Source organism: Marmota marmota, unplaced genomic scaffold, assembly GCF_001458135.2.
Source record: "Marmota marmota marmota unplaced genomic scaffold, marMar, whole genome shotgun sequence".
In the NCBI taxonomy this organism is placed as follows: Eukaryota; Metazoa; Chordata; class Mammalia; order Rodentia; family Sciuridae; genus Marmota; species Marmota marmota.
The window spans coordinates 4,363,670-4,387,147 of record NW_025999862.1 but is presented as its reverse complement, the minus strand read 5'-3'; the positions used below and the strand labels follow the sequence as shown (position 1 = coordinate 4,387,147).

At 35.2% G+C, this 23,478-nt stretch overlaps 1 protein-coding gene across 5 annotated transcripts in view; it reads right to left on the bottom strand.

Moving 5' to 3' along the window:
- Positions 1–1,250: 1,250 nt before the first annotated feature.
- Positions 1,251–23,478, bottom strand: part of Slc25a16 (solute carrier family 25 member 16) — a 43,250-nt gene continuing 21,022 nt past the window's right edge. For 2 of the 5 annotated variants that reach the window (XM_048809933.1, XM_015500565.2), the window contains 7 exons: positions 21,789–21,922; positions 19,702–19,765; positions 17,903–18,024; positions 17,613–17,679; positions 9,492–9,654; positions 5,803–5,871; positions 1,251–3,518 (listed from right to left, as the gene is read on the bottom strand). In XM_048809933.1, coding sequence (XP_048665890.1) covers positions 3,362–3,518; positions 5,803–5,871; positions 9,492–9,654; positions 17,613–17,679; positions 17,903–18,024; positions 19,702–19,765; positions 21,789–21,922 — 776 coding nt within the window. In that variant the 3' untranslated portion in view covers positions 1,251–3,361. Of the gene's footprint in view, positions 3,547–5,798; positions 5,872–9,491; positions 9,655–17,612; positions 17,680–17,902; positions 18,025–19,701; positions 19,766–21,788; positions 21,923–23,478 lie in introns of those variants that run through there. The other 3 variants (XM_048809951.1, XM_048809945.1, XM_048809939.1) reach the window with 3 other exon arrangements.

Genomic DNA, 23,478 nt, shown 5'->3' with positions numbered 1-23,478 from the left:
CTTGCTATCCTCCTGCCTCAGCCTCCTGAGTTACTGAAATTACAGGAGTGTGGCACTGTACCCATCTATGACTATTACTATTTATCACTGGTTTCTAGTGCCTAACACAATGTCTAATATTCAAAGAAAATATCTGAGGAACTGTGAAAAGTGTGTAGCTGCTGAATAGTGTGTCAGATATGATTGGCCTACTCTGCCAGACAATGCATTACTTGTATAATATAGGTTTCCTAATTTACCACTCATATTGGTAAATTAGCAATACAACATTTCTGTGAAAGAAAATATATTGTTTCTAAATTGTGGTTTTCTTGGACTATTTGTGCTTTATTTATCCCAATTAGGATAGAAGGTCTCTAAAAATGGGAGTGAGGCTTCCTTCTCCCACCAATAAACATTACTGAGCACTGTTATAGTGCCACACCCTCTGTTCCTCACTAGGGACAAGGATATGGCTCTGACCTTGGGAAAACAACTGTGGGGAAGAACATAGGTAAACAAATAGTTATCATAAAGTGCAACCCATACTTTATTAGACAGATACCCAGTGTTGGATGTTATTGAGTATCCAAATGAGTTTGTGTGAAATTTGGCCTCCCAAGGGAAGTCCCCTACAGTGCTGGTATAGCTGGTGTACAATATGGGAAAAAATGCATGTTCGGTACCCCGGTGGAAAATGGAACAAGATATTATTATGTACACCAAATAACTTCTCCACCTACACACAGGCAACCATTGAGAATTAGGGGTGCTACGGCACTCATCAATCCTAATCAGACCATTGACCCATTGTACAGACCAGAGAGCTAAACAAAATGAAAGGCAGGAAAAGAGGCCCCGTGAGACAAAAAGAAAGAAACTGACAATCTTCAAACGGAAAATAAACTAAACTAGGAGTGATGGCACACACCTGTGATCTCAGATACTTGGAAGGCCAAGTCAGGAGGACCACAACTTTAATGAGGGAAGCCTCGACAATTTAGTGAGACCCTGTCTTAAAAATAAAAAATAAAAGGCTGGGGATGGAGCTCAACAGTAGAGAATCTCTGGTTTGAATCCCTAGTAACCCACACAGGCGCGCACACACACACACACACACACATACACACACACACAAACACACAACCTAGGAAGATGCACTTTGGGTTACTGATCTTAAATAAATAAGATACAAAGAATATTTAAATATTCTTCCATTCTGACTGCTTATGTTTCACGTTTGTGCTTCAATAATGTAAACAAAAGAAAGAAACCATCAAAACAAGAATAAAATTTATTTTCAATATCCTGTGTATTCTGTAACAGACATAGAATGCAATTTTTTACTTAAAAATATCTGCAGTTCCCTTTAATTGATAACATAACTGAGATACTTATTTTATACATTTAAATTATCTCAAGATCTCATGATAACAGTTACCTACAGTGTGCCCCAGAAATGAAAATATACAAAATACTTTTAGAAACACATGTATTTCTACTGGCTGGTACACTTACAAATCATACAAAGATACATATTTATTTTTAAAATAAAGACTTGAAAATGAAACCAGTTCATTAAATTTTTACTAAAGTATGACAAGAAATCTTTTAAGCAAAAAATAATAATTGATGCAGAAATAACACTTTCAACTTTTCTAATGTCTTAAAAATCACATTAATTTCTACAAATCACTATTTCTCAATATAGAATTTTAATTGTTCCCTGCCCATTTCTGTCATGCTTACAATAAAACATAAAAAGTGCTCTAAATACAGTAAATGGAATTATTACATTTAAAATGTTTTCTTAATATAAAAGATAACAATCAGACCATATCTTATTTTTCTACTTAAATTTATATTGTAATAAAATTACTTTACATGGAAGAACTACTTGATGTATCATCATGACATAATACCTTAGGCACATTCTTTGATACTCACACATCTACATTAATGTATATTTCACAGTCCACTTAAATAAATTTTCTAGTAGACATCAAATGATCTAATAAGAATAAATCTATAGTATACTCTTTTTGAGAGCAAAGATATTCGGGTTTATTATTACTGCCTTTGGGAAATACACTGAATTTTAAAAACACATGTAAATGCCTCATGGTACCTGGTCATAACATTTGAGCAAAACCTGATGATTATTTAGTCTCTCTCACTCTTTTTTTTTTTTTTGGATGTATTGAGGATTGACTGCAGGGGTGCCCTACCAATGAGCCACATACTTAGACCTTTTTTTCCTGTTTTGAGACAGGTTTTTCCTAAGTTGCCAAGACTGGACTCAACTTGCCATGCCATCCCCCTGCCTCAGTATCTGGAGCCACTGGGATTAGAGGTGTGTCCCAACATACCCATCTTGAGTCTTTAGTTGTTTTTTTTTTTTGGGGGGGGGGGGACATACTGAGGATTGAACCCACTGGTTACATCCCCAGCCCTTTTAATTTTTTAATTTGAGAAGTGTCTCATAAAGTTGCTTAGGGCCTCACTAAACTGTTGAGGCTAGCTTTGAACTTGTGATCCTCCTACCTCAGCCCCACGAGCTACTAGGATTAAAGGTATGTGCCACTGCATCCAGCAAGTTTCTACTTTTAAATACAATATTTATTTTACTAAAAAGAAAGTGTTCTTTTATCTTGTGAAACACATTCATAAGAAGAGAAATAATAATACTTGAATGCTGGCTATATTTTATAGAACTTAAAAATTCAGTTCTTATTGTTCTGCTGCAATATAATCAAACTTGTTTATTTTATAATATAAACAAAATGTTCAAAGACTCTTTACAAAATTATGACTACAGGCTTGGAGAATCATTCAGTGGTCAAGTGCATGCTCAGCATGTATAGGGCCCTGGGCTCAATCCCCAGCATTAAAAAAAAAAAAAAAAAAAATCATGATTACAATTAAAATCTTTGAACAGGAGGCTGGGAATTTAGCTCAGGGATGGAGCACTTGCCTGGCATGTGTGAGGTGCTGGATTCGACCCCAGCACTGCAAAAATAAAAAGAAGAAGAAGTTTGGAATAGTAAGATAAAGCTAATGGCAACCTCTTAAGCTCCATTTTAAGTTAGTTTTGCTCCCAAATAACACTTTAAAATGGTTTCAAATAACCTGTTATGATTAGCATCATCAGCTTAGTAATATTTTTTCAATGTTCAAAGGTATAATGTTTGGCATCAGAAAGGATATTGGCATCAAAAGCAATTTTGATTTGTGAATTAAAAAAAAAAAAATCAAGTAGTAATGTCAGTGGTTCCTGTGACAGGGTAAATATCCCCCTTCAAGTAATGTTTGCTTCACAATTAAAGTAACATTTTTCTCTGAGAGTTTATTAAGGAAAATAAACCACAAACCGCAATTTTTTTTAGTTGAGGTGAAAAAACTGCTTCATAAGTTCATATGTTGTAAAAGCCACTGCTTGAGAGGGAATACATCGAATATAATTAAGAGATAAACCACGATATAATCCTTTTCGAATTCCATGGTGTCCATAGACATACTTCATAGTCTCCCGCATGGTACTGAAAGACAATGGTTAAATGATGACACCTCTCTGCCCATTCATAAAGACACAATTTCAGGATCCATAATAGCATTTTAAAAAGAAGCTAAAATGGCATGTTAAATAACTTTTGAAAAGTAAGTGTTATAATAAGCTAAAAGTTCACAATGAAACAGCAAGTCATTTCAATCAAGTGTAATATAAGCTTTGTACATAATTTGAAGGCTCATTAAAACAATGTATTTCATTTGTGCTACATCTATGATGTTAACTAACAACACTATTTCACAACTATTGAGGCAATCCCTGTATTTGTTTATTTCTTTTTCCAATGCTAGGATCAACCCCAAGATCTTGCACACGCTAGTATTCTACTACTTAGCTACTTACTCCTCCAGCTCCCCCTACCTCCTCCACACCCTTTTTGTTTTTTTTTGAAACAGGGTCTCACTAACTTGCCCAGGCTGGCCCTACATGTATGATCCTCTTGCCTTAGCCTCTCAAACAAACAGCTGGGCTTACAAGAATGTGCGACCCTATCCAGCATAACTCAACTTTTAAAATACTGTAACTAGCTGGTGAGCTTAGAACTAAAGTTTGAAAGACTCTTTTTCAGATTTCAGCAATAAAGTCTTTCTTGTTTCAAACAGTTCTTTCTTTCTTTTTTAGGGGGGAGTACTGGGGATTGACAAACCCAGGGCTCTTTATCACTGGGCTACATCCCCAGCCCTTTTAATTTTTTTATATTGAGACAGGGTCTGGCTAAAGTACTTGGGAAATTCCTAAATTGCCAAGGCTGGACTGATATGCTGGGATTAGAGGCATGCACCATCACACCTGGCTCAGAGTTGTTTCTTTCCTTTCAAACCAATATATAGCCATTTCCTTTTCCCTTCAATAAGCAATTTTGAAATCTTCAAAAAAACCTTTTGCATGAACAAGGCAATCCAAGGTCTGAACAAATATTTTGCTTTTCTTTTGAGGGACAACATATTGCCAAACTGGTATATGGGTCCGGTTTCTGTAAGGTTTCAGTTACGTCCCATTTCTCTTATAAAATTCATTTTAGAGAAGCTCTATTAAATAAAAACATAGAGAGCTACATGTATGATTTTTAAAATTCTGAGATCTGCATTTTTTTAAATATTTTTTTTTTAGTTTTTAGGTGGACACAATATCTTTATTTTTTATTTTTTTAATATGGCGCTGAGAATCGAACCCAGTGCCTCACGCATGCTAGGCGAGCGCACTACCACTTGAGCCACATCCCCAGCCCTGCATTTTTTTTTAATATCTTTATTTTTATTTGTTTATTTTTATGTGGTGCTGAGGATCGAACCCAGAGTCTCACACATATGAGGCAAGATCTGTACCACTAAGCTATAACCCCAGCCCTGGGGCGCTACATTTTAAAAAAATATAAAAACAAACAGATAATTCTTTTATAATATTTTTGTTTCATCTAATAATTCTGAAATGTTATCATTTCAACATTTCAAGATTTTGCAATATTTCCCCTAAAGGTCTATGAATCAAAGACTTGATCCCCAAGGAGGTGCTATAGGGAGATGATGAGACCTTTAAGAGGAGAGGCCTAGTTAAAAGTCTTTTTAGATCATTATGGGCTAAAAAGGTACTGTGAGTCCCCAACCCCTTATTTGCTTCTCTTTTTTCACTTCCCAGCCATGAAGTGAGTGGTTTTGCTCTGCCACGAATGCCTACCATGGTGTGCTGTCTCGTCACAGACACAAAGAAAACAGGGCTGATCAATCATGAGCCAAAATAAACCTCCCCTATTTATAAGTTGATTATCTCAGGTATGTGTTATAATGACAGAAAGGTAGCACAAATCAGAATGATGCTAAATTTCTACAGATTATGGAAAGCTGCAGAACTATTCTGTATAGTAATGATAACCACTATCCACATGTGCTACTGAGCACTTAAATTGAGATGTGCAGTAAGTATAAAATACACACTGGATTTCAAATACTTAGCAGAAATATTGCAAAATATTACAAAAACTTTGAAATGTTTAAATGATAACATTTCAGACTTATTAGATGAAACAAAAAAAAATATTATAAAAGAATTGTGTTTGTTTTTATATTTTTTAAAAATGTAGCTCCCAGAATTTTTAAAATTATACATGTAACTCTCTATATGTTTCTACAAAGTTACCACAGTATACTATCGGACACAAAATGAAAGACAGGGACTATAGGTGAGACCAGAGTCCTATCTTCCTACTGACTTTTAAACATTACATTTTCTAAAGATACAATGATGTATGGAGAACTTACAGGCACTTTTCAAATTCTGGCAGAACAGTTCCTAGTTGCATTCTCCGACGAGTTACATCAAATGGGTATCTAAAAGAAGAAAAGGCAAAAAGACTTAAAAAACATTATTTTTCATTTTCTATTTCAACAAGCATTGAATGCAAAGTCCCATCCACACTAGGAAATAAAGCATATTCTTAAAGTTTTCTCCAATCTGGGAATCAGGAAATAAACACATGAATAAATCAATTAACTATACAATGTCTCCTTTCCCTCTTTAAAGGACATATCTTTCCCATTATCGCAATATCAAGTTCTGTTCATTTTTTGAAACCAAATTTTTATGCCATTTCCTAAAGAAACTGGGTGCTTTCATTGTTGGAACGCTGACATAGGATTTCTCAACTTTGGCACTGTTGATATTTTGGATCATTCTTTGCTGTGGGCACTGTCCTGTGTATCCTAAGATGTTTAGCTGCCTCCCTGACCTTTACCCACTATTTGCCAGTAGCGGCCCTACAGTTTTGACAACCAAAAATGTCTTCAGACATTAACCAATGTCCACTGGAGTCAAAATCACCCCCAAGAGTGAGAACTACCACCTGAAGAATATTCAGCAAGTTCCCACATATACAATAGACTAATACAATTTTTTTTTAAAGGGCTAGAGTTAATGATACAAATAATTGCATTTTAAGGGCTGAGAAAATTATACCATTGCCTAAAAATTATATATGCAAAGGTAATCTCTTTTAGCAGTGGGAATGCAGGTGATTTCTTTAAAAACTACTTTTACATTCCTAGTACTGACTGACTACTTTGTATTCAGTACTATGCTAAACAATTTATGTTCATTATTTCATTTCAACTTCAAAACAATTGCATGAAGTAGATATTATTATTCCAATACTAAGTTTAAAATTATTGAGAAACATCCATCAGTGTCACAAAACTGCTTTCTACTTTCCTATTTCAAGTTTTCTATGAAATCTAATATGCACAAAAGTATAATAAAACAATCATACATTTAATACACATTTAAATTCATTATTTTAAAAAATATACCCACATATCAACCCTGCAACATAAGAAATAACATTACCAGTAGTTGAGGCTCCCTATGTACCTCAATACCATCTCCAGAAAATACTTATTATTGGGGAAGAAGAGAAAAGGAAAAAGATTTACAGGACTAAAGAGACTGAAAACCTCAACTGCAGGATTGGTTTCCAACCTGAAATGGTGTGGGTAGAAAGAACATAAGAAGACAAACTGAAAAAGTCCAAAACAAGGGAAATAACAGTGGGAAAGACAAAACGGCATTCTAGGGAATCTTCTAAAGTAAAATAATGACAAGACATAGTGACTATCTAGTTATATATGATGTGGAAAATGATTTATTAGGACTAGTAGAATGGTGTCTATCGATAACAAATAGGAAAGGTGAGGGCTGAGGACAAAGATGAAGACAAGAAGGTATATTTGTTTCTTTTTGTTTTGTTTTGCTAAAGATCAAAACTACTGTCTTATGCATGCTAGGCAAGCTTTCTACTGCTGATCAAAGCCCACAGCCCCAAGAAGGGGTAATATTTGAATTCTAGAGTGTTCAATGATGGCAGAAGACAAAGTAGAATCTAAAAGTTTGCTGGAGATGTAATAGGGAGTCAGTAATAGAGATTAAAATATCTATACAGAGGTGACCATTAAAACAATGAAGATGCTGGGCATGGTGACACATACCTGTAATCCCAATGGCTTGGGAAGCTGAAGCAGAAGGATTGCAAGTCTGAGGCCAGCCTCAGCAACTAGCAAGGCCCTAAGCAACTTAGCAAGACCCTGTCTCAAAGTAAAAAATTTTAAAAGGGCTGGGGATGTGGCTCAGAGGTTAAGCACCCCTGGGTTCTATCTCTAGTACCAAAAAAAAAAGGAAGAGAGGAGGGAGGGAGGGAGGGAAGGAAAGTTGGAAGAAAGGGAGGGAGGGAAAAAGGGAAGGAAGGAAGGAGGGATGGATGGAAGGAAGAAAAGAAGGGAGGGAAAATGAAAAAATAAATGAAACAATGAAGATGAATAAGCTGTTCTACATACTTAGTTTGAGAAGGGAGGCTGAAGTCTGATTTGTTCTTAAAATTTTCACACAGAAAGGTAGGCTATAAATCAGAAAATACCTGAAAATGGAGGTACTATTAAAACAACCCAAGAACTAGGACAACAGAAGAGAGGCTTAAAGAACCGGAGTCGGGGCTGGGGATGTGGCTCAAGCGGTAGCGCGCTTGCCTGGCATGCATGCGGCCTGGGTTCGATCCTCAGCACCACATACAAATAAAGACGTTGTGTCCAACGAAAACTAAAAAATAAATATTAAAAAATTCTCTCTATCTTTAAAAAAAAAAAAAAAGAACCGGAGCCACTGGATGATGGATGGTTCCATGGGCATAGAATATACTTTTTAAGAAAAAAAAGTGGAAAAAGAAAGACAGATTTTAGGGAGCTAAGCTGTTGTTAGTAAAGAAAGGGAAGCAACAAAAAGAGAATGATAATAATAGCTGGAGATGAACATGTCTCTCAAGTGAACAGGATTGACAGCCGACTTTCCAAAAGTAAATCACACACTTTTTCTTCTTTACCTTCAATCTAGTACAATCTGCTCCCACCTACAAATACATGGAATCTGCTTTCAAAAAAAAAAATAAAATAATAATAATAATCCTCAATTTGGAAATCCAATGAAAACCTCACTTATCTTACTGACTTTTCCTTTCCCATTGGATACTCTTTGTGTTTTGTTTTTTTTCTTAAGACTTTGACTCATTTATTTATTTATTTATTCATTCATTCATTCATTCATTCATTTTGTGTGGTGCTGGGCCTTGTACATGCAAGGCAAGCACTATACCAACAGAACTATACCCCCAGTCCTGGATACTCTTTGATTCTTTGTAACATTACTATTTCCTTGTCTTCTTATTTTTCAGAATATTTTCTCTTGTTCATAAAAAGCTTTTCTTCTTCCTATTGCTGAAAAATCCCTGTATTTTATGTTCTAGTTTCTTCCAATTTCATTCTACTCAATCTCTTTTAACCTAGGAAAATTCTTTGAAGTCACCTTCCCAATTATACTATAGTAATACCTTTATCAACATCCCCACTACATTTTAAAATCTGTCTAGAGTAACACAATATTGCTACTCCTAATAAAAAGATAAACTTGCTGAGGTAACAACTTTGTTTTCCTTTCAGTGAATTTCCCAATTCCTAGTGTACTATCTGGCACAAAGTAGGACTTCAAGATCCAAAGCAAATTGTGACTCCGCGCACGCGTGTGTACACCCACTCACACACACACACACACACACACAGTCTCTCTCTTAAATGCTTCAAACTTTAGAAATTTTATATAGGCAAGTTCACAAGAAAATATGGATGAACAACATATTTAGTGTTTCTTTTTCTTTCTTATGAGTGTATCTGTATAAAATCGGGAGGATTCACCTTAACTTTATCAATTTGGCATATGATTACTTATTAATATCCTTAAAGTTAAGGCTTATCTGAAAAAAATAAATTAATGCTTATAAAAATTAGTACTTGTTGTTTTACAAGGGATCCTGTTTTTGAAGAATTTATTAGAAAAACTAAAATAATTAACCAACGCTAAAAATTAGGATTGGATAACTATAATTTGACTGAATTAAGTTGTTGAAGAAACTTACGATATTGTCTGTGCTATTGCTCCAGCAACACCACCACAAAGTAAGTTAATGTGAGTTTTCAAAACTAAGACATTAGGATTGTCTGATGAAGGTCTGCCAAGAAGGGTAGGAGCATGGGAAAGCCCAACACTCTTTAAGGTACCAAAAGTAAAAAATGAAACACCTGAAAAACAAAATATAAATTCACCATGATGCTTCACAGAACATGAGCCGCGAAAAAGTCACCTTTTCTTATGTAATAATCAATTAATTCAAGAAAGTAACTAAGCATTTCCTAATTACTGATATTTGGCTTAACATAAGAAAGATCTTGTATTTATAATTATTGACGTATTTATAAATATTTACCACCTATAAAAAATTATAGCATTGGTTTTCATATACTAGCATATTACTCATTGAAGGAAGTGGTAGTGACGTAATGCCACCTTATATAGAATCAAAATAAACATTTTCCAAAGTTTTACATGAGTGAAAATTAAATTCATGATTAATATTTACAAGTAACTATGACAACTTATACTTACAACAATAATGAAGGTGATAATATAGGCAAAAAATTCAGAAGTGAAAAAGCATTACAATTTTAACTATAACAATTTTATCTTCAAGAAAAAATTATGAACATAATAAAATGTTCATATTGGCTCATAAGACTTGGAGATTTTAATAATATAGTATGAAGTTGGTGCTTGCAAAAAATTTTACATGATTTTGCTAGGCACAGCAGCACACACCTGTAATCCCAGGGACTTGTGAGGCTGAGGCTGGAGGATCACAAGTTTGAGGAAGCCTTAACAACTTAGTGAGTTCCTAAAGAACTTAGCAAGATGGGCTGGGGTTGTGGCTCAGTGGTAGAGTGCTTGCCTAGCATGTGTGAGGCCTCTGTTCGATCCTCAGCACCACATAAAAAATAAAATAAAGATATTGTGTCCACCTAAAACTAAAAAGTAAATATTTTTAAAAAAAGGTTCTGCACATAACCTTTATTTGAAAAAAAAATTAAACTAAACATGAGGTTTAGGATATAGCTTAGTTGCTAGAGTTCCTGCCTCACATGTACAAGGTTCTGGGTTCTATCTGCAGCACCACACATACACAAAAAAACCCTAAACCTGGACAGGTGCAGTGGCGCAGGCCTATAATCCCAGTGGCTCATGAGGCCGAAGCAGGAGGCCGGCAAGTTCAAAGCCAGCCTCAGCAACAGCAAGGCACTAAGCAAATTAGTAAGACCCTGTCTCTAAATAAAATACAAAATAGGGCTGGGGATATGACTCTGTGGTAGAGTGCCCCTAGTTCAATCCTAGATACCCACCCCCCCAAAAAAAAAACACACCTAAAAACTAAACCTGTACTGGGGGTGTGGCTTAGTGATAGATCACTTGTCTAACATGCCAAAGGTCCTGGGTTCCACCCCTTGGACAAGAAAAAGAACAAAAATCTAACTCAGCCTGATGAATGGCATAGTTTAAGAATGATGACTTTAGACAGGTGTGGTGACACACGCCTGTAAACCCAGCTACTGGGGAGGCTGAGGCAGGAAGACTGAAAATTCAAGGCCAGAGCTGAGGTTGTGGCTCAGCAGTAGAGGACTCACCTAGCAAGTGCATGGCCCTGGGTTCGATGGTCAGCACCATGTAACAATAAATAAATAAAATAAAGGTATTGTGTCCAACTACAACTAAAAAATAAGTATTAAAAAAAAAGAAAGCTTGGCTGGGGATTTGGCTCAAGCGGTAGCGCGCTCGCCTGGCATGTGTGCGGCCTGGGTTCGATTCTCAGAACCACATACAAACAAAGATGTTGTGTCCGCCGAAAACTAAAAAATAAATATTAAAAGATTCTCTCTCACTCTCTCTTTAAAAAAAAAAAAATGACTGGGGATGTGGCTCAGTGGTTAAGACCCCTGGGTTCAGTCCATGGTACCAAATAAATAAATAAAAGGGGACTGCAATCTTAGTGAGGCAGGAGGATTGCAAATTCCAGGCCTGCCTCTGTAATTCAGAAAGACACTCAACAATTTAGTGAGACCCTGTCCCCAAAATTTAAAGAAATAAAAAGTACTGGGGATGTAGATCAGTGGTAAAGCACCTGGGTTGGAATCCAGTACCAAAAAATAAAATAAAATAAAATCAGCAAGGAGCAAAAATGTCCATTATCACTACTTCTATTCATTACTGCACTAAAGGTCCCTAGCCAGTTATACTAAGATAGGATAAACATAAACAAAGAAAGAAGGATTGGATTAGAAGAAAAAAAATGATATTATTTACACAAAATATGACTGTTCATATAGAAAACCCAAACTATCTATAAGTAACATGGAGGCTGACTATAATAATGTCAGAACCACATACAAACAAAGATGTTTGTTTGTATGTGGTTCTGACATGGGGCAGATTTGAAATCCCAGTGGCTCATGAGGCCGAAGCAGGAGGCCGGCAAGTTCAAAGCCAGCCTCAGCAACAGCAAGGCACTAAGCAAATTAGTAAGACCCTGTCTCTAAATAAAATACAAAATAGGGCTGGGGATATGACTCTGTGGTAGAGTGCCCCTAGTTCAATCCTAGATACCCACCCCCCCAAAAAAAAAACACACCTAAAAACTAAACCTGTACTGGGGGTGTGGCTTAGTGATAGATNAGCCCCTATCTCAAAATTAAAAAAAAAAAAAAAGGGGGTAGGGATGTAGCTCAGTGGTTAAATGCTTTTGGGTTCAAAATCTTGTACCAAAATAAATAAATAAATAAACAAAAACAAAAACAAAATCCTTGTATCTACATAATATGTCTAACAAAGATGACCACTACCAGCTGGGGTTGTAGCTCAGTGGTACAGCGCTCATTTAGCAAGGGCGAGGCACTGGGTTCAATCCTCAGCACCACAAAAAAATAAATAAATAAAAATAAAGGCATCGTGTCCACCTACAACTAAAAAAAAAAAATTATATTTATACAAAAATACCTTTATGAAATTTCATTCAAAATTCCAATGAGGATTTTTGTGAAATATCAAATGCTAATTTTAAAACATTCATGGAATAGCAAAATATCCATAGTTCTTGATTTTCTTGAAAATAATAAACATAAGGTGAAGGAATTTGCCCTACAAAATATAATGACTCCTTACAAAATAGTACTCTACTTTGAAAAAAAATAAAAAAAGTATCATTGCAGGCCACAGGGAAAAGAGATATTATTTAATGAATGGTACTGGGTCAAATGGTTATCCTTAACAAAGGAAAAAATAATCCAAGGCTGGGGATGGGGCTCAGTGCAGAGCTCTTGCCTAGCATGCACAAGGCTCTAGATTCAATCCCCCAGCACTAAGGGAAGAAAACCCAGCAGGATTAAGGGTTATATATAAAATACTAAAATCTAAAAATCATTCTAAAAAAAAAAAAAAAAAAAAACATTTGGAAAAGCTGGGCATGGTAGCACACACCTGTAATTCCAGTGGCTTGGCAGGCTGAGGCAGGAGGATAACAAGTTCAAAGGCCAGCCTCAGCAACTTAGTGAAACCCTGTCTCAAAATTTAAAAAGTTAAATAAAAAAATTTATTTGGAAAGCAGTTTGGAAGCTTCCTATAAATTAAAACAGATTCAATTAAAACATATTCTTATTCTATTACCCAGCAATTCCACTTCTGAGTATTTGACCCAAAGACAGAAACATAAGCACATAAAAAGACTTTTATGTTTATAGTAGCTTTACTTATAATAACCCTAATTTGGAAAAACTCCAAATATCCATTAATAGGAAAATAAACATACTATTCTATGCTCATACAATGAAATCTGACTCAGTAATAAAAAAATGCAATGAAATTTATAACCACAATGAGATACAACTTCACACTCAATAGACTGACTATAACTGAAAGTCAAATAAAAACAAGCATTACCAAAAATGTCAAAAATAACAACTCACATATTGCTAGCAGGAATGTAAAAAAGTGAAGCCATCAGGAAAAGATTTGGACAATTCGTCAAAATATTAAACAGTGAGGAAAATACCCAAGAGAAATGAAAACATATAACCATACAAAAACATGTATATGAATGTTCATAGCAGCATTTTTCCTCTTGGCCAAAAACAGAAAACAACCCAAATGCCTGTCAACTTAGGAATGGATAAACAAAATGCAACACGTCCATGCAGTAGAATACCATTTGGCCATGAAAAGGAATGATGAATATGGCAACATGAATGAACCTTGAAATCATTACACTAAATGAAAGATACCAGTCATAAAATACCATGTATAAAATGACTTCATTTGTATGAAATATCCAGAAAAAGCAAATCAATAGAGATGAAAAGATTAGTAGTTGCTTAGGACTGGGAAGTGATGGATAAAGGCTGAAAAGTTTCTTTCAGAGGTAATTAAAATGTTATAATACTAATTGTGGTGACAGTTGTACAACTCTGTAAATATACTCAAAACCAATAAAAACATACATTTAAATTAGTAAATTTTATGGCATGTGAATTGTATCTCAATACAGCTGTTATTAAAAAAAAAAAACCCATAGAGGGTTGAGGTTGGTGCTCAATGCTACAATGCCTAGCATGTGTGAGGCAGTGGGTTGTGGGTTTGATCCTCAGCACCTCATAAAAATAAGTAAATAAATAATAACGGTATTGTGTTCACCTAACAACTAAAAAAAAAAAAAAAAAGGACACAGCAAGTTTAAAAAAACATAGAATTCCCTTCATCAAACTATAGGGTCAGGTATGGTGGTGACTTGGGAGGCAGAGGCAGGAAGATGGCAAGTTCAGGACCAGCCTCAGCAAATTATCGAGACCCTAAGAATTAAGTAAGACCCTATCTCAAAATAAAAACACACAAAAAGAGCAGGGGTTGTAGTTCAGTGGTTAAGCAATACTGGGTTCAATCCCTGATACTAAAAAAATTAAATTTAAAAATTTTTTAATGATACTATAGAGCCAGGCGTGGTGGCACACACCTGTAATCCCAGCAGCCGAGGAAGCTGAGGCAGGAGGATCGTGAGTTCAAAACCAGCCTCAGTAAAAGCGAGGTGTTAAACAACTCAGTGAGACCCTGTCTCTAATAAAATACAAAATACAGCTGAGATGTGGCTCTGTGGTTGAGTGCCCCTGAGTTCAATCTCTGGTAAATAATTAAAGACACTATAAATAACAGGGCACAGTGGCACATGTCTGTAATCATAGCTACTCAGAAGGCTGAGGCAGAAGGATCTCAAGTTTGACTTCAGTCTGGGCAACTTAGAGAGACTGTGTCTCAAAAAAATAGGAGGCAGCTTTACATGATGGCACAATTTAGTGAGTCCCTGTCCCAAGATAAAAAATTTTAAATAAAATAAAGGGGGCTGGGGATATAGCTCAGTTGGTAGAGTGCTTACCTTGTATGGACAAGGCCCTGGGTTCAAGCCGCAGCACCACAAAAAAAAATAAATAAATAAAATAAAGGACTGGGAGGTGTGGCTCAGTGGTTAAGCATCCTGGGTAAAATCCCTGGTACCAAAAAAAATTTCTTTTAAAGAAAAAAGAGGGGCTGGGGATGTGGCTCAAGCGGTAGCGCACTCGCCTGGCATGCATGCGGCCCGGGTTCGATCCTCAGCACCACATACAAACAAAGATATTGTGTCCGCCTAAAAAATAAATATTAAAAAAATTCTCTCTCTCTCTGTAAAAAAGAAAAAAAAGAAAGAAGAAGAAAAAAGAAATGGGGAGGGGATTGGTTGGGGAAAGGGAGGGCAAGACTGAACAAGAAGTTCAGTGTTAGAGCACCCTGGATTCAACTTCCAATATTGCCTAAATAAATAAATAAATAAATAATCCAAGCCAAAACCAGCAATATTTTCAATATATATAAATAAAAATTACATAAAGAATTAATACAAGCCATGTATGGTGGTGACACACCTGTAATCCCAGCTACTGGGAGGCTGAGGCAGGAAGATCACAAGTTCAAGGCCTGTTTTATCAGTTTAGCAAGACCATGTCTCAAAATAAATTGAAAAAGGGCTGGGGATGTAGCTTAGTGGTAGAATGCTTGCCTAGCATGTGTTAGGCCCTGTGTTCAATCCCCAATACCAAAAGGGGCGGAAGGCGGGGGACACGGGGTGGGAAGAATTGAGACAAATCAATAAGAAAAGTAGGCCAAACACATGTATAAACAGGTACTTCACAAAAAAGGAAATGTGATTGATAATACATAAAAATTGTTCAATCTCATCAGTAATCTGGGAGACACAAAATAAAATTTCATAAATTACTTTTTTTTTTTTTTGAGAGAGAGAGAGAATTTATTTATTTATTTATTTAGTTAGTTTTCGGCGGACACAACATCTTTGTTTTGTATGTGGTGCTGAGGATCGAACCCGGCCGCACGCACGCCAGGCGAGTGCGCTACCGCTTGAGCCACATCCCCAGCCCATAAATTACTTTTTATTCCCTACAAAAATCACAAAAGAGCTAGGCACGAGGGGACATGCCTATAATCCCAGCAGCCCAGGAGGCTGAGACAGCCAGCCTCAGCAACAGAGAGATGCTAAGCAACTCAGTTAGACCCTATCTCTAAATAAAATAAAAAATAGGGGTTGGGGTTGTGGCTCAGCAGTGGAACGCTTGCCTAGCGCATGAGAGGCCCTGGGTTCAATCCTCAGCAACATGTATAAGTAAATAAATTAAATAAGCTAAAAAATAAATATTAAAAAAAAAATAATACAAAATAGGGCTGGGGATATGGCTTAGTGGCTGAGTGCCACTGAGTTCAAACCCTGGTACCCCACCAAAAAAAAAAAAAAATCACAGATGATTTCGAAATCAGTTAATACCAATAGGATTTTTTTTTTCTTTTCAGTACAAGAATTGAACCCAGAGTCTGGGACATGCTAGACAAGCACTCTACCGTTGACTGGGTGTACCCTGAGCCCTTTTTTATCTTATTTTGAGACAAAGTCTTGCAAAATTGATCAGGCTGGCCTTAAATACACAACCCCCCTGCCTCAGCTTCCCAAATAGCTGGAATTACAGGCATGTGGCACCATACCTGACTACTAATGGAAATTTTTAACCACTGCTGGTGGAAATATAAATGGATATAGCAACTATTTTCAATCAATTTGATCTTATCTACAAGAAGTGAAGAAATACATTACTTACAACCTAAAAATTCTACTCCTAGTTATATAGTCCAGAAAACAATCTTGAACTAGAATATATAGACGACTGGATAAATAAATGAACATTTATCCATAATATGAATATATCTTTAAAATATAATTCCATGAAACACAAAGTATTGATACTTCCATATCATGGAATAATAATCATCAACAAAAAAGAACAAACTATTGATACAAACAACTTGGATGAATCTCCAGGAACTTATGAGTGAAAAATCAATAACCAAAAGTCATATACTAAATGATACCATTTATATAAAGTTATTGAAAGTTTATTACCTCAGGAGTTAGGGAAAGGACAGGAGGGGTATGGCTATAAAAGTAAGCAAGATCTTTGTGATGATGTACCTATTTTGTATCTTTACAGTATGTAAATATTCTAGTTATGATAGTGTACTAGTTTTTTAAGGCATTCCCATTGGGGGAAACTGGGTAGAGTATGCAAGATCTCTCCGTATTGATTCTTACAACTTTATGTAAATCTATAATTATCTCAAAATTTAAAATTAGATTAAAAACAGGAATATAAACAAGGTAACAACAAAATTTGAGAACTACAGATATCATATCTCTCCTTTCTACTTTTCTATATTTTCTAAATTTCCCATAATACATCATCATTATTTATCATAAGGGAAAAAATATTTTTCAATTCTTTCTTTTAATAAACACACTCATAAAACTGTATCCTTAACAATCATCTAAAATAATGTGCATTAACAAGACTATACCTGACACAGATGTTAAGAAAATCATGTTAAAAGTGAACTTCTACTCATTCTACATGAATAGTCATCTTTGTAAGACCATATATGGACCATAATTTTATCTTCATCATTTAGCAAGTAAAAAGCCTTTGTAAGTAGCATCATTCATGTTACCACTTATGAAAAAAACTGGTAACAATTTAAACACACAAAGTAGGATCCTGCCTAATTTGAAACATACCTGCATATGGAGCCATTCCTAATATAGTGGGCATCAGTCCTCTGTAAAATCCAAGGAAACCACCTTCCTTTTTGTGAAGAAAATTAGAAGTGATATTACATTGTGTTCATTATGATAAAATTCAAAGAATAAAAACATACACAAACTGGAAAAATTATTCTGGGACCCACACTGAAATACAAGAATAGGCTTTCATAATTATTATTATTAATATCAGTTATATATAATTCAAAATCATTTCCTAAATATAAAAGGACATGTTAAATATGTGGAAGGTAAATATGAAATACCTTTGCATAAATTGTTTTGAATGCATGAATGATTCCTGTATAGGTGTGTTCCCCTTTCACCTGGAATGCTAGGCGTACTCTAACCATGTCAAGAGGGTAAGTACAGATAACTGCTGTCATACCTGGAAAGAAAATTAAAACTTAAATATAGAAAAAAAATTATGACACAAACATGTATGTGTATATGTATGTATTTATGTGTATGTATGTGTACGGATCTCCCCTATCAATAGTAGTGTTCTCAATACCAGAGTAATGATGAAAACCCAATGAAATCAAAGTTGACATTAATGATGGAATTATAATCAGCTGGAAAAACCACGTAGGAAGGGTCAGTCTGTTAAATTCTTTTAAAGTTCTTCCCATTTGCACTAGTATTCTTAGCACCAAATGGTATAGTATAAGTAGATCATGAGGGGGCATTTTTGGAGTTTTGGGGATTGGACCCAGAGTCTCACACATGCTTAGTAAGTTCTCTACCACTGAGCAATATTCCCTGCTCATAAGGGGTTGTTTATTTTATTTTTTTAGTTGTAGATGGAATAATACTTTTATTTTATTTATTTTTATGTGGTCTTTAAGATCAAACTCAGTGCCTCACATGTGGTAGGCAAGCATTCTACCACTGAGCTAGAACTCCAGGTTGTTTATTTTTTAAGAGACAACATCTTGCTTGCTTGCCCAAGGTAGCCTCCAATTACTGAGCCTGATCACTCCTCCCATCTCAGCCTCTCAAGAAGCTGGAACTACAGGTGTGTGCCACCTATATACAAAATAGACTGGCTTTTATTATAACAGTTTATAAAAACAATTTATTCTACAGCTTCTCTATGTGTAGTTAAAATATCAGAAAAGATATGCTATATACCTCTGACACTAAGCAAGACATGTGATTTTGATTTTTTACTTATTTTCCCAAAACATAAAATGGAGAAATTGTTTACTTAATGGAACACAAAGAATTCTTTTCTTAAAATTATATTGAAGCTGGCATGGTGGCACACACCTATAATCCCAGTGGCTTGGGAGGCTAAGACAGGAAGATCGAGAGTTCAAAGACAACCTCAGCAATGGCGAGGTGCTAAGCAACTCAGTGAGACCCTGTCTCTAAATAAAATACAAAATAGGGCTGGGGATGTGGCTCAGTGGTTGAGTGCCCGCGAATTCAATACCTGGTATTAAAAAAGAAAAACGACCAAAAAGATCACAAAGAATAAAAAAATTGGGGCTGGGGATGTGGCTCAGTAGTAGAGCATTTGCCTAGCATAGTGAGGCACTGGGTTTGATTCTCAGCACCACATATTAATAAATAATAAAGGTCCATTGACAACTAAAAAAATATTTTAAAAAATTAAAGAGAAATACAAATGAATACATAATCACAAGGGTTGGGTGTAGGTCAGTGGTAGAGCACTTACATAGCATGAGTGAAGTCCTGGGTTCAATCCTCAGCACCAAAAAAAAAAAAAAAATTTAAAGTAAAACCAAATCACAAGGTCAAAAGACAAACATAAAACTGGGAAATAAACATTAGCAATATTTTCCTCAGCACAATGGCCAACAGCTGTAATCCCAGCAGCTTGGGAGGCTGAGGCAGGAGGATCACAAGTTCAAAGCCAACCTCAGCAACTTAGCAAGACCCTAAACAACTTAGGGAAATCTTGTCTCCATAAAAACATTTTTAAAAGGGCTAGGGATGTGGCTCAGTAGTAAACTGCATCTCAGTTCAATCCGCAGTACAATACCAACAAGAAAAAAAAATTAACTTCTCAGAAATAAAATAGACCTACTCCTCTTACCTGCCATGGATCCAGCCATTAATCTGTGCACATGACCAGAAACTCCCAGCTTTGTGGTAATTAACTAGAAAACAAAAATACTGAATTAAATTATATTTTTTTACATGATGTCCATTTCACCATTTAATAATGAAGATTATCTAATTTATAATTACAATACTATATATTAATAACAATAAACTGAAAGTGTGAATGAGGGTAGTAGGAATAAAAAGCCACTATAGGGGCTAGGGATGAACTCAATGGTAGAGTGGCGTGTTGCTTGCCAAATGTGCACAGGGCCCTGGGTTTAATCCCTAGCACCTCAAAATGAGAGTTTATTTTATTTTATTTTTAGAGAGAGAGAGAGAGACAGAATTTTTTTTTTAATATTTATTTTTTAGTTCTCGGCGGACACAACATTTTTGTATGTGGTGCTGAGGATAGAACCTGGGCCGCACGCATGCCAGGCGAGCACGCTACTGCTTAAGCCACATCCCCAGCCCTCAAAATGAGAGTTTAAAAAAAAAAAAAAAAAAGAAGGCAAATAAGCTACCACAGACAATGAGGCTTTGGTACAGTCATGGCATCAGTTCTGACTAACCACCTTGAAACATTTTTCTCATTGCTATTATTTTTCCTTCTAAGATAAGAGGGCTAGGGATGTATCTCAGGAATAGAGTTAGCAACACAAAACTTATGGTAAACTAATTAGCTCAGTGGTAGAGTATTTGCCTAGCATGCAGAGGCTCAGGTTCCATCCCCAGCAAAGGGAGAAAAAAGATAAATACCATTTGAAATGTAATCAATTTAACCCTTTTTTAATGTTAAGATAATATTTGAGGAGATAAACTTTTTTTTTTTTTAAATGGTACTTGGGATTGAACCAAAGGGCACTTAAACACTGAGCCACATCCCCAGCCCTTTACATTTTTTTTATTTTGAGGCAGGGTCTCACTAAATTGATTAGGGCCTCACTAAGTAGCTGAGACTGTCTTTGAATGTGCTGATCCCCCTGGCTCAGCCTCTCAAGCCGCTGGGATTATAAGCATGTGCCACCATGTCCAGCCTTTCTTATTTATTTTTGCTGTATTGGATTGAACTCAGGGACACTCAACCAGTGAGCTACATCTCTACCGGATATCCATCCACCTATCTATCTACCTACCTACCTACCTACCTACCTACCTATCTATCTATCTATATTACTGGAAATTAAGTAAGAAATTAAGTAAGATGCTTTGCCACTGAGCTACATCCCCCAGTCCTTTTTTTTTTATTTTTTATTTTGAGACAAGGCATTGCTAACTTGCCCAGGCTGGCCTCAAATTTGTGATCTTCCTACCTCAGCCTCCCAAATAGCTGGGAGTACAGGTGTGTACAACTATGCACAGTTTATTTTTATCTTTTTGACTTTTCTTCATAAATATGAACATAAAGAATATATTCCCCATTCCTTTTTGTTTAGAATCAGAATAAAGTTGTATTTCAAATATCTAAAAAAAAAAGAATATATTCATGGGCTGGGGCTGTAGCACATGCCTCACACATGTGAGGCACTGGGTTCGATCCTCAGTACCACATAAAAATAAGTAAATAAAGATATTGTGTCCATCTACAACTAAAAAGAATATTTTTTTAAAAAGAATATATATTAAGAATTGTAATGCAAAAGAAAAAGAATATATTCATAAATGACTAACAACTATGGAATAGGTAATTCTAAAACCAAGTTATATTTACAAATTAAACATCAAATCTCATTCCTTATAAAAGATATCACTGTATTCATTTATTGAAAGTAAATTAAAGTTCATGGGCTAGAGGTGAAGCTCAGTGGTAGAGCACTTGCTTAGCATGTGTGAAGTACTAGGTTCAATCCTCAACACCACATAAAAATGAAGTTATTATGTCCATCTACAAGTAAAAATAAAAAAATAAAAAAGTATATAGTTCAAAGTACTAGCATGTGAGTTCTATCAAAGTACTGAGTTCTATCCCCAGCACTGCAAAATAAATAAATAAATAAAACAAAATTCAAAGTAAATGTCTGGTTAAGTAAGTATAATATTCAATGACACTAAAGAGAAAGAGGAAAATTCAACTACCGTTTTATAATGCTCAAATGCCATAAACTGGATTGCACCATAGGGAAAGATTCGAATCATCATTGCACCATTTCCTTTATACAATCCAAGGTATCCTTCCTTTTGGGGAACGGCCCGCAATGCAGAAAATACTCCTATTTTTAGAAAGATTTCAGAATGAAAACACAATTAAAACAGAAAGTTATCTAAATTTGTTTTCATGACAATCATTGATAGAGATAACTAAGCCATCATTCATAAAATAATTTTGCTAAGAATTATACAAATGGCAATTTCTATATAACAGATACATTTGCTTAAAATCTTAATTATAAAAATAAGCATATATCTTAGATTAGGTAGTGGGAAGTGAAAGGAGTGGAAGGCAGGGGATGTGGGAATAAAAAAGATAGTAGAATGAAACAGACATTATTACTTTATGTATATATGTGACTGTATGACCAATGTGATTCTATAATATGTATACTCAGAAAAATGAGAAATTATATCCCATCTATGTATGATATATCAAAGTATATAAGTGCATTCTACTGTCATGTATAACTAATTAAAACAAATAAAATTTTTTTAAAAAAAGAAATATTTGTAGTGGCTATTAATCTATTTGGATGTTACATTTTTTCCTAAATAAATTTCTATAAAATTTTTAAAAATAAGCATATATCATATAAAATATAAAGCCTACTATAGCAAGAACAGCTAAAAATTATACTAAATTATTGAAAATTAAATTGAGGGGCTGGGGTGTGGCTCAGCGGTAGAGCACTCACCTCGCACATGCAAGACCCTGGGTTCGATCCTCAGCACCATAAAAAAAAAAAACAATGAAATAAAGGAATTGTGTCCAACTACAACTAAAAAATAAATATTAAAAAAAAATTTAAAAATAAAGTTAAATTGAGGGGCTGGGGCTCAGTGGTAGAGTGCTTGCCTAGCATGCATGTGTGAGGCACTGGGTTTGATTCCCAGCAACACATAAAAATAAATAAAATAAAGGTCCATTGACAACTAAAAAATATTTAAAAAAAAGAAAGAAAATTAAATTGAATTACAAAATCTATAAAAGATTAACAAAGGAGGGCTGGGCTGTCACTCAGTGGCAGAGCACTTGCCTAGCACGTGTGACACACTGGGTTCAATCCCTAGCACCACATAAAAAAAATAAACAAAGAAAGTCATTCTGTCCATCTACAACCACCAAAACAAACAAATAAACAAACAAAAATATATATATATATAAAATAAAATAAATATATATATAAAAGCCAATGGAAATATTTAAGAATCCAGAAATTGCACTGAAGATGACTGACTCCATATGAAAAGATAAAGGACTCTTTCCCAGACTGACCCAGATATATGTGTGTTTGATGAAACTTTGTTTATGTGAGGAAACTACTAAATAGAACAAGCAAATAAAAAGATGATTTACTGGGACTGGGATTATAGTTCAGTGACAGAGTGTGTGTTTAGCATGTGTGAGGCACTGGGTTTAAATTCCAGCACATACACACAAAAAACAAGGACTGGGGCACCATATAGCTCAGGGGTATAGTGCTTATCTTGATCTCCAGCAGTACAAAAAAAAAAAAAGAAAGAAAACAAAACAAAAACCCAACCTATTAAAATTATTTAAATGTGGGGGCAACTTTTCATTATTAGGATATTTTAATTAGAAATACTGATAAAC